The 15,053-nt window shown below is 54.7% G+C and overlaps 1 protein-coding gene across 4 annotated transcripts in view; it reads left to right on the forward strand.

Moving 5' to 3' along the window:
- Window positions 1–15,053, forward strand: part of PHC2 (polyhomeotic homolog 2) — a 118,947-nt gene that overhangs the window by 60,178 nt on the left and 43,716 nt on the right. For 2 of the 4 annotated variants that reach the window (XR_016210204.1, XM_017350218.4), the window contains exons 2-6: window positions 8,830–9,062; window positions 11,171–11,329; window positions 12,296–12,373; window positions 13,026–13,190; window positions 14,647–14,799. Coding sequence is in view for 3 of the 4 variants with exons in the window: in XM_017350218.4 (XP_017205707.3) it covers window positions 8,880–9,062; window positions 11,171–11,329; window positions 12,296–12,373; window positions 13,026–13,190; window positions 14,647–14,799 (738 nt within the window). In the remaining variant the exon portion in view is untranslated. The remainder of the gene's footprint in view (window positions 1–8,829; window positions 9,063–11,170; window positions 11,330–12,295; window positions 12,374–13,025; window positions 13,191–14,646; window positions 14,800–15,053) is intronic. The other 2 variants (XM_008273724.5, XM_089299132.1) reach the window with 2 other exon arrangements.

Genomic DNA, 15,053 nt, shown 5'->3' on the forward strand with positions numbered 1-15,053 from the left:
AGCTTCTTTTGGGTCTCCCAAGGGTGCAGGGGCTCAAGCACTTGAGCCATCTTCCACTGCTTCTCTAGGCCATTATCAGAGAGCTGGATCAGAAGAGGAGCAGCTGGGACATGAACTGGCACCCATTCAGGATGCTGGTGCCGCAGGCAGAGGCTTAGCCTGCTAGGCCACAGTGCCAGCCCTCAGGTTTCCTTCTACTTGGAAAACAATGAGCGTGACATATGGAGGAGCTAACTTCTAAGGTAGTGTAAGTCCTCAACAGCTCAAAACTACTGGGTTTTCTGGGGGTGCCTTCCCTGGTCCTGGATGGGGATTTAAGGGGCCATATCACCTCCAGTAAGTCACTTAATCACTCAGAAGTGGGCCTCACTTTTTGCTTAGGAAAAATAAGGGAGATTATGGTAGTAGTGTTCAGTTTCTTAACCTGGTTGATAGGTACATAATCAGATTATTACCTTTACCTATACATTATATTGAGAGATCATTTTATAAGTATAAAATATTTAGGGGACATTCGTTAATAACTGGCAGATTCAATTCAGTGATCTCAGTTCTTTCCAGTTCTGGAAATCTAGTATGTTCTGATGTGGATTTTGCCTAGTGTCACTGAAATAGGGGCTCAAGGTGTGATTTTTCGGTGAAATTACAGAAAGGGTAATGGGAAGAGCACTGACTTTGGAGCTGGGCCTGGTTTTGAATCCCAGTTCTATAATGACCTTAGATAAATTACTTAGGTAAGTTTCTCATTGGCAAGACTTGGATATTCATACCTACCCCATAAGGGCGATCTTGAGTATATATTAATAAAGTGCCTACTATATAGTGCTTGACAAACAGTAGGCACTAAGTAAGTAATCATTTTACTAATATAGATACCATTGATGGGTGTTACTAGAATTAAATAATAGGTGGTTGATGCTTTATACTAATTTGGGAAAATTCTTCAGTTGAGGTGTAATTCAGCTTTCAGATGAAGAGGATGGAAGATGGTACATTTCAAGGAATCCTGATTAACAACCGCTTATGGAAGGAAGCACCAGGTATATATGGAAAAATATGACATGATCCCTATTTTCCAAGAGCTCAGATCCAGTGGCAAAGGTAGACAGAGCCCCAGGCACAAAGTGTTGTAGGAGCGGTCGTCCAAATGGATGACTGTAAGCAAGAATGTAGGACCTAATTTGAAGGGCATAAGAGGAAAAGAGTTAAATAAGGTGCCATTCAGTACATGGTTCACAGCAGAGACTCATGTTCTTTGAAGATCTAAGGAGTAAGTTAAGTGAAAAATGGAAGGAAGGCATTTCAGGGGATGGGAACAGCAGGAGTAAAGTCACAACTATGAGCCACAGAGGTGGGGATAGCAAGGTGTCCACAGATTCAGGTGGTGTGCAGCAGTGCTGATCCCAGTGAGAATACGGTGTGGATGACATTGGGGAGGCAGAATAAGACCAAGGTGGGCTTCACATACCCCAGTGGGTAGCTCAGCAGGGAGTTGTGTCAGTGCAAGAACAGAAGTAATTCAACAGATGATCCAGGATAGTAATCCAAACTGCATGGTGCTGGCATAAGAACAGACACACTGGGGCCGGCGCTGTGGTGTAGCAGGTTAATGCCCTGGCCTGCAGTGCCAGCATCCCGTATGGACGCCGGTTCGAGTCCCGGCTGCTCCACTTCTAATCTAGCTCTCTGCTATGGCCTGGGAAAGCAGTAGAAGATGGCCCAAGTCCTTGGGACCCTGCACCTGCATGGGAGACACGGAAGAAGCTCCTGGCTCCTGGCTTCGGGCTGGTGCAGCTGCAGCCATTGCAGCCAATTGGAGATTGATGGAAGACCTCTCTCTCTCTCTCTCTCTCTTTTTACTCTCTTTATCTCTACTTCTCTCTGTAACACCTCTTTCAAATAAATAATAAAATAATTCTTTAAAAAAAAAAAAGAACAGACACACTGACCAATGAAACAGGATACAGAGCCAACAAATGAACCCATGTGTATGGCCAATTGAATTTTGTATAAGGTACAAAACACACAATGGACAAAGGTCAGTCTCTTTATTAAATGCTATTGGAAACACTGGGTATCCACAAGCAGAAAAGTGCAATTCTTTTTTAAAAAAATGATTTGTTTTATTTATTTCAAAGGCAGAGTTACAGAGGAAGAGAAAGGGAGAGATCGTCCATCCACTGGTTCAGTCTCCAAATGGCTTCCAAAGCTGGGGGCTGGGTGAGTCCGAAGAAAGGAGCCAGGAGCTTCACTAGGTCTCTCTCATGGGTGCAGGGGCCCAAGTGGTTGGGCCATCCTCCACTGCTTTCCCAGGCTCATTAACAGGGAGCTGGATCGGAAGTGGAGCAGCTGGGACTCTAACTGGTGCCCATATGGGATGCCGGAGTTGGAGGTGGCAGCTTAACCTGCTACACCACAACACCAGGCCCTGCAACTGAATTATTATCTCATGCCATATATAAAAATCAACTCAAAATAGATGAAAGACTTAAGTATAAGACCCGACACTGTGAGCTACAAGAAGGAAACAAGGAAATATTCACAAAATAACACTTCAGAGATATACAAGGGTACTTCAGGAAGTTTGTGAGTAAATTGGATTAAAAGATGAGTTCATCTTGATACAAAAAGAAATTTGAGGGGTGGGCTCTGTGGTGCAGTAGGTTAAGCTACCGCATGTCACATCACAGTGCTGGTCAGGTCCCGTCTCCACTTCCCGTCCAGCTTCCACTGATGGGCGTCCTGGGAGGCAAGAGATACTTTGGTCCCTGCCACCCCCATGGAGGACCCAGATGGAGATCCTGACTCCTGGCTTTGGCCTGGCCCAGCCCTGGCTGTTGCAAGGGAATTAGCTGAGAGAAGGTATCTGTCTCTCACTCTGCCTTTCAAATAAATACAATAAACTTTAAATAATAATTTTTAAAATGAAATCCACGCAGCTTTCCATAATATACATTTTCCATAGACTTCTTGAAGTGGAATCTAAAAAGAAGAAGAGGAAGTCGTAGAAGTCAAGAGGAGACTGACAGCTGCCCAAGGCGAGTGTGGGGGCATCAGGGGAACAGTGAGGCTGGTCAAAGGGGTACAGTTTCAGTTAGGCAGAGGCATAGATTCCAGGGACCTGTCCTTCAGGAGGGTGACTGTGACAAATAGCAATGCACATATCTCTCAGAATTGCCAAAAGTAGAGTTTAAATGCTTTCACCACAAAATATAAGTACATGAATGGATGGATTCAATCAGCCTGACTTAATCATTCCACCTTGTAATGCTGTATATATCAAATACCACATTGCATACCCTAAGCACATATAACTGTTGTTTGTCAATTAAAAATAAAACTCAGACAAAAGCTTAATATATGTGAGATACTTTTTTAATATAAAAGCTTAATAAAATAAAAGCTTAATATATGGGAGATATTTTCTAATATATGTGAGATACATTTTTTAAAATGACATGACGACAACTAGAGTGAGCAAGCCCAGCAGCCTCCCTGCCAGCATTTACCCAGCAAAGAGCACAGACTCAAACGTGGCTGTCCATCGGAATCCACCGCAGCCGAAAGGCAGAAGCAACCCACATGTCCCTTGGCAGATGAACGGATAAACAGATGCCGTGTGTGTGGCCATTCAGCCATAAAGAGCAAGGAAATTCTGATCCATGCCACCCTGTGGCTGAACCTTGGAAACTAAGCTGAGCGAAATCAGCCAGACCCAGAGGACAAATACTTCATGGGTGGACTCTGATGATAGATCTAGAACACGTGAGTTCACAGAGACAGGGAGATGAGAGGTCACCAGGGGCCAGGCAGGGGGCAGGATGAGCCGAATGGGCAGTGATTGCCCAAGAGTTAATAGCGTTTCTGTTTCAGATGATGACAAAGTTCTGGGAATCCATAGCAGGGATGGTTGCACAACATTGTGAGTGCGGTTAATGTTACTGAATTGCAGATTTTAGTCCAGCGGTGGGTGTTTGCCTCGTGACTAAAATGCCTGCATCCTGTGGCAGCCTGGATTCCATTCCCAGCTCTGGCTCCTGACTCTGCTAATGCAGACCTTGGCTAAGGCAGCAGGCGATGACTCAAGTAATTGGGTTCCCGCCACCCACATGGGAGACCTGAATTGAGTTCCTGATTTCCGGCTTCAGCGCTGGCCCAGCCCCAGCTATTGCAGGCATTTGGGGAGTGAACCCAGTATGTGGGAAGCTTGCTGTCCCTCTGCCTCTCTGATGCCTCTAATCAGAGTCTGTGCCTCCTTCCTTCCCCTGTCTTTTGCATGAGTGATTGCGAGAGAGCAGGCAAGAGAGTGAGGGAGCACACACTTGACAGTTGTGGCTATCAAAAGCATGAGATGGAAGAGAGGGTGCCAGCCTGCTGGAGAGGAGAGCAAGTGGCAAGTTCATGTGCTGTCTAGGTCCAGGGGAGGAGGAGCAAGCTCAAGCAAGGGAGTCCACAGCAAGTGAGGGAGAACTGGAGCATGTGACAAGGGAGGGAGGCACAGACAGAACCGGACAGAGCCAGATGCAGGGAGAGGCGGTCAAGGGCAAGCGAGTGGGGCCAGGAGCGAGCAGCGAGGTCAAGAATAGAGGGAGCTCATTAGAGTGAGCCAGAGCAGCCAGGCACGATCAATCGCAGGAGGCCAAGAGGGCAAAAGCAGAACGGGAGTGCCAGGAGCCCACAGGGGAACAGCGAGCGAGCGTGCTGAGTGTGCCGGAGGGGGAGGGCCGCCCAAGGAGCAGCCAGCAAAGACCCATGGAGACCGGGAACCCAGGGAGACCCAAAAGGCAAAGCGAGGAGGAGCAGCAGAAGCCGAGAAGGACACAGTGGAGAGGGAAGGGCGAGGCATGCTTGTGGTAGCAAGAAGGAGGCAGGTGGGCAGAGTCCAAGCGGTGTCTCCCGCCTGGGTCCCCAGGAGGCTAGGGTAAGGCTGGCCCCTGCGGGAGAGCGGTGGCTGTCCTCACCAGGGCAGGGACGGTGTTTGTTCCGTAAAGGAATGCTGTGCCGTCCTTAGATTGTGTCTTGCTTTATTTCTCAGCAAGGATCCAGGTACACTGTCCACCACATCTGCATTAGACAGAAAAAGAAAGTTAAGGTTGAGGCTTGCTCACTGGGATGTGGCTTATCCTAGCCTCTGATTTACTGTGGCTACTACCCTATTTTCCCATTTTATTTTTATTTTACTCTATTTTTTTTAAGATTTATTTATGTGAAAGACATAGTTACAGAGAGAGAAGAGACACACAGAGAGAGCTCTTCCATCTACTGGTTCACTCCCCAAGGAGCCACAAAAGCCAGGACCGAGCCAGACTGAAGCCAGGAGCCAGGAACCAGGAGCTTCTTCCGGGTCTCCCACGTGGGTGCAGGGACCCAGGGCCTTGGGCCATCTTCTGCTGCTTTCCCAGGCCATAGCAGAGAGCTGGATCAGAAGTGGAACAGCCGGGACTAGAACCAGAGCCCTTATGGGGTGCCAGTGTCGGCGTCACAGGTAGCGCTTTCCCTGCTACACCACACCACCAGCCCCTTCCGTTGTATTTTCTCTGTGAATACTTCCATTGGGAATTCCCAGAGTGGCTCAGTGCTTTGGGAAGGGAGGAGAGGAGCTCTGTGGGGGTTCCTTGTTTGAACAGAGCTGCCACTTGGTGGCTTGTTGCACGATGATCCTTAAATTTCAGTTGAGGGGGCTGGTGCCGTGGCTCACTTGGTTGATCCTCCGCCTGTGGTGCCAGCATCCCATATTGGCACCAGGTTCTAGTCCTGGTTGCTCCTCTTCCAGTCCAGCTCTCTGCTGTGGCCTGGGAGGGCAGTGGAGGATGGCCCAAGTGCTTGGGCCCCTGCACCCGCATGGGAGACAAGGAGGAAGCACCTGGCTCCTGGCTTCAGATCGGCGTAATTCCGGCTGTGGCAGCCATTTGGGGGGTGAACCAACGGAAGGAAGAACTTTCTCTCTGTCTCTCTCTCTCACTGTCTAACTATATCTGTCAAATAAAAAAAAAATCAGTTGAGTCTCATCTACTCAGTTTTTTCAGTTTCTGCAAGATCGGGAGCTACACGTCCCTAGAACAGAAGAGAAGGTGGATTTCCACAGAGCAGGGCTGGGCCACACTTATTGACTTTGCCGTCTCACTGACTCCTGCATCAGCAACTTTGTGAGCAAGCTGAACAAGCCAGTGGCCGGAACGAGCCCCAGAACAGAGTGGGGCGCAGGACGAAGGGAATGGGGGACTAGGGGCCTTGGACTGTGCAGGAAGAGCAGGTGTACAGCACCCGGGGTGGGGGAATCACTGCCTGAGGCCCAGGTCACGAGTGCCGACTCAGACTGCTTTGGCAGCTGTAAGCAAGTCGCTGCTGGCCGCCTGGGAGTGGCTCGGGCTTCCCAATGCCCAGCACTGCGGTTTATGAGTCTCTGCCCGCACCTTTTGCAGCCCCCAGTGAAACCCACCTGGACTGAAGAAGGCAGCCTGGGGGGAGGCCAACAGGACGCCAACGCCGACTTCTGTCCTTGGCACTAGTCAGTGCTTTCGTGGATGCAGAAAATCACATTTGTTTCACTCCTGAAATTAGTATAAGCAGCAAGCACGGGGTTGACTGATGGAGTGATGGAGAAATGCTATTTTTACAGCTAGGAAAGAATGGCAGAAGGAAAGGCTTCTGCGTAGAAATGAGATTGTGCGGAACAGCCGGAAAGAAGCACAAGGAACCTGACCTCAGATCTGGGTGTGCCTCTCCCACCGCCCGTCCCCTCTTTCCAGCCCCTCTCTGTCCCCAGCATGGAGCCTCAAGGGGAAATGGAATTTCCAGTTCTGTTTGGAGGCCCCAGGATGCTCCCTGCAGGAACGGGAGGTTTCCAGAGGCTCTGCCAAGTCCGTCTTGGAGCGGCCCCATCCCCTGGAGCCAGTCTGCGAGAGCCAGGCTGGGCACGGTGCTGATAAACCACACGCAGCAGCACGTGGGTGCCTGACACTCTGCTGTGCACCCGTCACATGTTGCTCTACGCTCCCGACCGGGACAGATGAAGAGTTAGAAGGTCAGGCAGGTGCCACTCGCAAAGCTTTGCGGCTAGAAAGTTTGAGAGCCAGGTCTCAAAGCCAGGTCTTTCTGACTCCAAAACATGAGGATTTTTTTTTTTTAAGATTGATTTCATTGGGGCCAGCGCTGTGGCATAGCAGGTAAAGCCGCTGCCTGCAGTGCCAGCATCCCTTATGGGCACTGGTTTGAGTCCCGGCTGCTCCACTTCTGATCCAGCTCTCTGCTATGGCCTGGGAAAGCAGTAAAAGATGGCCCAAGTCCTTGAGCTCCTGTACCCATGTGGGAGACTCAGAAGAGGCTCCTGGCTCCTGGTTTCAGATTGGCTCAGCTCCGGCTGTTGTGGCCATGTCGAGAATGAACAAACATATGGAAGACTTCATCTCTCTCTCTCTCTCTCTCTCTTTTTTTCTCTCTCTCTGCCTTTCAAATAAATAAATAAATCTTTTTTAAAAAACGGGTTACCTCTTTGTGGCTTTGTGAAAATGATTAAAAATAGATTTATTTTATTTATTTGAAAGGCAGAGTGACAAAGAGAGACCCTCCAACTATCTGTTGTTCACACAACAGCCAGGGCTGAGCCAGGCCGGAAATCCATCCTGGTCTCCCTGGTCTCTCCATCCACTGCCCCACAACACAGGCCCCATCAAAACCCTAAGGTTTGAACCCATTGCTCCACTTAGCACCCTGCTCAGCGTTCGATCAGACAGCACTCAGTATGGACTTTGTAAAGAAAACAGAAACTTCTAACCTAAGTGAAGCTCCTCTGGCTTTGAGCACAACACAAAACAAACACTTCCGTTTATTTTGTTACCTCCTTCTCTGCCTCTTTCTCTCCTGTTCTCAGCAGATCTGTAATCCTGCCCCTTGTGAGTTCTCTGAAGTTCAGTTCCTTCATCCCAGAGAGAAAGAGGTCGAAGGGGTGAGAGGTCCTAGCTGAGGTCACTGCCAGGGAGAACGTGATAGGAAATCTGCCCCGCTGTGCCGGCTTGACCACGTCCCCGCAGCACGACCGGATCGTGGACTCCGGAACCAGGCAGAGCTGATTCAGGTCTCACCTGATGAAGGCAGCCTGGCCCCATCCTGGTCACCAGTGTGTCTCAGTACTTCACGCCACAAGCCGTGTGGGAAGTCGTGTACGCATACGCAGTCACTCCTCTGTGTTCCTGGGGGGGGGGGTGCCTCCGGGATCCCTCACAGACGCCAAGATCTGCAGGTGCCCCAGCTCCTCGCCTGGAACAGCGCTGTGAATGCACAGCCTCACAGACGTCACCTGTGCACACTCCCCGTGCTTTACGTCTTCTCCACACCTCAAACACCTCACGCACGAATTGTTGAAATCTTCACTCTATAAAGTTGGTCCTCTGTGTATAAAGTTATCTGAAAATGAATCTGAATGGAGAATGGGACTGGGAATGGGAGAGGGAGGAGGCGGGGGGATGGTGGGAGTTGGGGTGGGAGGGCAGGTATGGTGGGAAGAATCACTACATTCCTAAAGTTGTACTTATGACGCTTGTACTCATTAAATTAAAAAAAAAAAGAGTAAAAAAAATACCTAATTCACAGTGAATGCCAAGTACATAGTTTGTTGTATTGAGTTGTATAAGGAATGGTGTCAAGAAAAAGCCGTCTGCGTGTATCTAGTACGTATGCAGATTTTTCCCCACTTATTTTCCACTCTCAGTTGGTGGAATCCACAGATGCCGACCACACAGATACGGAGGGCACGTGCTAGGAGGGCTGACGAGGGCACGTGCTAGCATGCGTTTGCCGCACATCGCCCCTCTGCCTCTTCTTTTCTGGCAGCCGCCTGCTCTTCTGCCATCTGAGCACCCTGACTGTGCCACCCATAGGCCATGGAGAATGAGCCACCAGCCCCGCACACCTCCGGCAGCGCCAGTGTCACCAGCAGCACCAGTGGCTCCAGTAGCAGCAATGGCGGCAGCGGCAGCAGCAGCGGCAGCAGCGGAGGAAGCGGCCGTGCCACGGGGCCCCAGATTTCTGTGTACAGTGGCATCCCTGACCGGCAGACTGTGCAGGTAAGATTCTAACTGATCCAGGAACTGTCATCCTTAATGATCTACAGGGCTGGCCCAGAGCGGGTTGTGGCATGGTCTGATGGATAACGTACATGAGTGGGTTGGGGGACATAGATTTGTGCGTCATTAGAATAGGAGAGTGAAGCAAGAGGGGCCGACCACGGAAGCTTGGCGAGGGGGAGGATTCTCAGCAGGTGGAAAAGCTGCTGTCTCCTGAGGTGAGGACTCAGACCCAGAGCGCCATTTTGGGAGAGTGGGCGGGTTAAGAGAGTAAAGGGCAGATGGGAACAAGATGACTCAGCCGTGGCCCAAGCCCACCGCGCCCATGGCCATGTCCCTGTGAAGAGCAAGCTGCAGTTTTCCAGACAGAGGACCAGAAAGGAGCAGCCAACGAACCCTTGTTTGAAGCTTTTTACCCCCACCTCCCTGAAGTCTGCCGAGCGGCATCACCAGGGCCTTCCAGGTGCTGCACGCTGCTGCAAACACAGCGTGACCGTGCACTGCCAGCTGCTGCTTGCCCAGCAGTGCGCTCAGCATTTTGCAGACTTGTCCTCCTCCTGCGGCCGTGCGATTGCTTGTTATCAGGGACAGTTCTAGAGCTGAGAAAACAGAGGCTCGGAGAAGGTAGCAACTTGTCCGAGGTCGTTCAGATAAAGACCAGATGAAAGAACCTCTCTCCCACCCCAAGCTCCTGTTCTTACTCCCTGCCGTGTCTGTTAGAGGCTCCCAGGCCTCCTGTCCTGTTAGAGGGCAGGAAGGAGAGGCTGTGGCTGAGACACGCGTTCTCAGAGTGGCTTTGCTGTTGTGCTCCGGATCCACTGGAAAAGTGACCTCACCCTGCTTGGCTTGAGGCCCGGAGATAGACAGGAAAGGGAGGAATCCACAGCAGACAGCAAGCGGGCCTGAGAAACCTGATCTAAGAAGACAACAGACACTCTAACCTGCACCCCCACCCCAACACACACACACCGGTGCCTCTGCCTGCTGCTTAATAAACCCGAGTTACCTGCTCCTGCCCCCCCTGCCCTGCCCACAGTCCCCTCCCAGCCCCTGGCGCATGCACATCTCAGCTGCTGGACATCAGGACGTGCCTTTCCTATCCCAGCTCAAGACAGAGGAGGGGAGTTGATATAAAAGGGGTTCCAGAGAGGCACGCACTCTGGAAAAAACAGGAATGTGAGGGGAAGGCGGATGAGCTGGGTGCAGTGGGGGTGTCGGCAGAGACCCCAGAGCCCACGGGGGAGCGACAGTCTCAGCCTCTTCACGGAAGCCTCAGTCTGGGCCCAGATGCTGTTTGGTCCTGGAAGTCCTGCTGGCCTGTCCCAGGCAGGGCCCAGCGTCGGGAGTGTCCCTGTGGCTGGGATTCAGAGGAAGCAGGCATGGCTGGGGTCAGTCCAGGACGTCCCCAGGAAGAGAAGGCAGGAGGGCAGTGGGGGGAGGAGGAGGAGGGGGTCTCTGGGGCTTGGGAGAAGACCGAGGGTCTCAGGGCTGCCAGGAAGGCCTTCGCTCTTCATTCTCCCGGGGGCCAGTGGGGATCAGAGCAGCCTGTCCTCCCCTCCTGCAGAAGGCTGCTCAGCCACCCTGGGCAGTAAGGCCCGAGAAGGGGAGACAGCAACCGGAAAGAGGAAGTGGGAGGCAGAGAAGAAGAGCTGGGGGTGCTCTGCAGAGCCCAGGAACCTTCTTCTAGGGCTTTCTGCTCAGCTGTGGCTGAGCTAGGGAGCCGCACTGCGCAAGTCTTGGAGCTGCAGCCCCCACCCCCACCCCAGGGGACTGTGTCACCTGTGCAGGGAGTTCAAGTTTGGCAGCCATTGTTGATGCTGGAATAGCACCCCCCGCCCCTGGCGTGGCACTTCTGTCCCGAGAGCTGCTCAGGGCCCGGTGCTGCTTTCCCTCATGTCCCGAGGCAGTGGCGCGGGAGCAGACTGTGCTGGGGAGAGGTGCAGGGGAGAGGTGCAGGGGAGGCAGGGTGGGCGTTTGTAAAGCTGTGCACGTAGCCGTCTGCCCCATCCCGCTGCAGAGCCAGCCTTCGTCACGGTCGGGGCACGAGCGGCTGCGGAGAGCCGGGCCTGCCAGGCCACTGAGGCTCCCCGCCTCTCCCACCTTCCCAGGTGATCCAGCAGGCACTGCACAGGCAGCCCAGCACGGCGGCTCAGTACCTGCAGCAGATGTACGCCGCCCAGCAGCAGCACCTCATGCTGCAGACCGCAGCCCTGCAGCAGCAGCACCTGAGCAGCGCCCAGCTCCAGAGCCTGGCGGCCGTGCAGCAGGTGAGAGCCACAGGCGCACCACGCACTGCCAGGGGTCGCGGCGCGGAAGCCAGGCGGGCCCTGCGCGGGGGCTTCCCGTGCCCGCTCTCTCTGAGGCCACACAACTGTCGTCATCGCCTCTGACAGTGACGAGCTGAGCCCAAAGCCGCCCGCCAGCCAGGGCAGAAGTACAGGGAGAGCCCCTTCTCCCCACTTCCCTGCCCCCGGGAGAAGGACCGTGGACTCCGCAGGGGCATCCGTGGGGAAGGGCTTGTCCGTCTGATGTTCTCCTCCTACTGGCTGAGAAGAAGAGTTCATCCATTCATTCATTCATTCACTCAGCAAAATACTTTGCACACCTACTGCATGCAAAGTCCACGTCAGACTCTGGGTACCCTGGACTCTGTCTTCTTAGAGTTTATAGTGGGGATGCAGAAAAAAAAAAAAAAAAAAAAAAAAAAAAAAACAGGAAGCCATAGAAACAAACAGACTTCAGTGTCTCAGCTGTGATAGGCACTATGAGAGGGCAGAACAGCTCCTTCCCCTTGATGACAAGTCACAAAGATTTGTGACAAAGAGGGCACCTCCCACTGGGTGGCAGGCGGCAGGGAAGCTGGCCAAGGGGAGGGGGCAGGCTGGGCAGTCCACATAGAGCACACTGAGGCCTCAGCCCGGGGGACGCGGGTCGCGGGCGAGGGACCGGCCAGAGCAGGGGCTGGAGAGAGCTGGAGATGCCCACGCTGGGAGTGGCCAGCAGTCCCAGGGCTGTGCCTCGGCGCTCGGTCTCGTTCAGTGCCCTCAGCAAGCCAGCGGCAGCGTGGGACCACGGTAGCCCTGCCCTGTGCAAGAGGAAACTAGGAAGCTGCATGATGGGGCAGGCGGGCGGGGGGCTCCGGGGCTGCCTTTCCCACCACGGGATCCGGCGCAAGAGAGGCTGGGGGAGGCGTGTCGCTGGAGCCCAGTGACTGGAGCTGCTTCTTCTTCCAGGCGAGCCTGGTGGCCAGCAGACAGGGGAGCGCTTCCGGCAGCAGTGTGTCCGCGCAGGCCCCGGCGCAGCCGTCCTCGGTGAGCAGCGTCGGGGAGCCACGGCTGAGGGCCCAGCTCTGGCCAGCCCCTTCCTCCTTGCCTGAGACGCTCTGGCTGTGGTGAATCCTCACCCACGCAGAACTGGGGCTGTTCTCCCGCCAGAAAAAAGAAGGCGGCGGTGGGGGGTGGGGGCAGACTTTGGCAGGGGTTAGCACACCACTTGGGGTTCCTGCATCCCAGGAGTGCCTGGTTTGAATCCCAGCTCCTCCACTTCTGATCCAGCTTCCTGCTAATGCGCACCCTGGGAGGCAGCAGATGATGGCTCACGTGCTGCGTCTTTGCCACCCACATGGGAGACCCAGATGACGTTCTGGGCTGCTGGCTTTTGCCTGGCCCAGCCCTGGCTATTGTGGGCATTTGACTCTCTCTCTCTCTCTCTCTCTATCATCTCTCTCTATCTCTATCTCTATATCTCTCCGCTCAGGCATCTCTGTGCCTAGGCCAGAGACAGGGCAGCATGGGGGGACAGGGAGCCTGGTGGGGGTAGCTCCAAAGCCCAAGGGCCAGAGAGGGTCGCAAAGGAGGCCGAACAAACCAAGGGACAGAAGAAGGGGAGAGGAAGTGGCTGAGGGATCGCCGCTCACAGCAGAACCTCCCGTTTCCCGTCACTCCTGTCTGTCTGTCCCAGCAGATCAACCTGGCAGCCTCCCCAGCCGCAGCCCAGCTCATCAACCGGGCTCAGAGCGTGAACTCGGCGACAGCCTCAGGCATCGCGCAGCAGGCTGTGCTGCTGGGCAACACATCTGCTCCAGCCCTGACGGCCAGCCAAGCGCAGATGTACCTGAGAGCACAGATGGTGAGTCCCAGCCAGCCAGGCCGGGGGCCCCACGAGCCTGGGGGGACAGGGGACAGAGAGGCCGGGAGCCGGGAGCCCAGGAGGCTGTGGGGGTGGGGCAGAGAGGTTGGGCCCGGGGAGGGGGTGGGGGGGAGCTGAGTGACAGCTTTGGTGCAGGCTCAAGACTCAAGCAAGGGTGGGGTTCCAGGCTGAAAGAGGGAAGTTACCTGTGACGGCTCCTTTCTCTCTCCTCCCAAAGCGAGGCAAAAGTGTCCCCTTCTTATCAGAAAGCACTCCTCAAAATTCACGAGGGTAGGTGATGCAGGAGTCCGTGCCCATGTGGCCCTGCCCACTTGGGCATCCACATGCCCTACAGAAGCAGGGTCTTGCACGGACTGGCTGCCTCCAGCTGCAGGGCCCTTGTCCCAGGCGGGTCAGGGGATCACCAGCACACCTGCAGTCCCCCCTTGCACCTGTCCTGAAGGTGCCCTTTAGAAGCGTAGCAGGCTCTGAAAGAAGCCTGTCCGGGGAAGACAGCAGCCGAGACCCTGGGAGGCAGGAGGAGCGCTGCGTTGGGTCAGGTGTGTGTGAGGTGCGAGGCTCCCCCTCGGGCCTGGGACTCGCCAGCCTAAAGACAGTGCCATCACACATACCCTGCTGTGCTTCTGGGGCCAGAACCTGGCACCCAGGGCCTTTCTGGGCCCACTGCCGCACTTCTGTCCTTAGCCCTGAGCTCCTGGCCCGAGGCCCGTCTCCATCCCCAGGGATGTCAGACACCCAGTGTGAAATGCACTTCTGTCTCTATAGAGACCTGCACAGCCACATACTGCCACCACCCAAGCTTCATCTCCATGTCCCACTCAACTGCCCTGGCGGGGTCCCTCCCCCGAGCAGGGCACACGGTCACAGAATGCATCCTCCCAAGGTTCCAGGGACAGCACCGCCACCCCACCCAGGCATAAAGGGTGAGGTGTCACAGAGAATGGCACACGAGTGCACCCTTGTGGGTGACAGTCACACACCACCACAGCTCCAGGCCGTCTGCTGGTATAGCGCCGCCCCCCCCCGCCCCGCCCCGCCCCGCCCCATCACATCCGAATTTGACTAGAAAATCACCAAAAGGATGCATCGAATGTGATCCCTTCTGGGGGAGAGTCTTGTTCTGACCCAGCCCCAAGGGCAGGAGTGGTCAGACCTAGAACGTGGTCCTCCAGCCAGTGTCCCTGCCCTAGGTCCCCGCTCGCCAGGAGGCTGAGCAGATGGTGACTTGGAGGTGTGCTGGGAAGGCACGAGCCCCTCACAGAGGGTGCTGAGGGGGCTGCAAACTTTGCCAGGCATTCAGCTGTCCCCTTGCCCTCCTGGCCTGCCCTGCTGTGTCCCTAGCCTGCCCCATGCCTGCTCCCTGGCTAACCTGTTCTGTCCTGTGGCTGAGCCCACCTTGGGCAGGTAAACGGCGCCTCGTTTCCTGTGATTCCAGGCCCAGCCAGGTAACCTGGTGCAGGTAGCTAGGAGCCTAGGCGGCACTGTTCCTTTGTCCCCTCAGCTCATCTTCACGCCCACGGCCACCGTCGCTACTGTGCAGCCTGAGCTCGGCACTGGCGCCCCCGCCCGGCCCCCCACCCCCGCCCAGGTGAGGACTCCACACTACGGGAGGGCCGGGGGTGGGCAGCTGCAGAGGGGGACTGAGGCCGGGGAGGGGCACCCGCCCTGGAGGAGCTCTGAGTCTTTGCTAAGGCTTGGGGAGGGGGGGTTCTTCCAGGAAAGCAGGTGGGAGAGAGGGCTGCCCAGGACTCCCAGACTCAGGCGGCCTCGGGCCCTCTCGACTCTGTTCTGTTTCCTCTGACATGGGTTAGGAGTCAGAAGACAGCATGCTGAGGCTTTCGC

Source organism: Oryctolagus cuniculus, chromosome 7 (assembly GCF_051225735.1).
Source record: "Oryctolagus cuniculus isolate XC-2025 breed Fujian yellow rabbit chromosome 7, ASM5122573v1, whole genome shotgun sequence".
Taxonomy (NCBI): Eukaryota; Metazoa; Chordata; class Mammalia; order Lagomorpha; family Leporidae; genus Oryctolagus; species Oryctolagus cuniculus.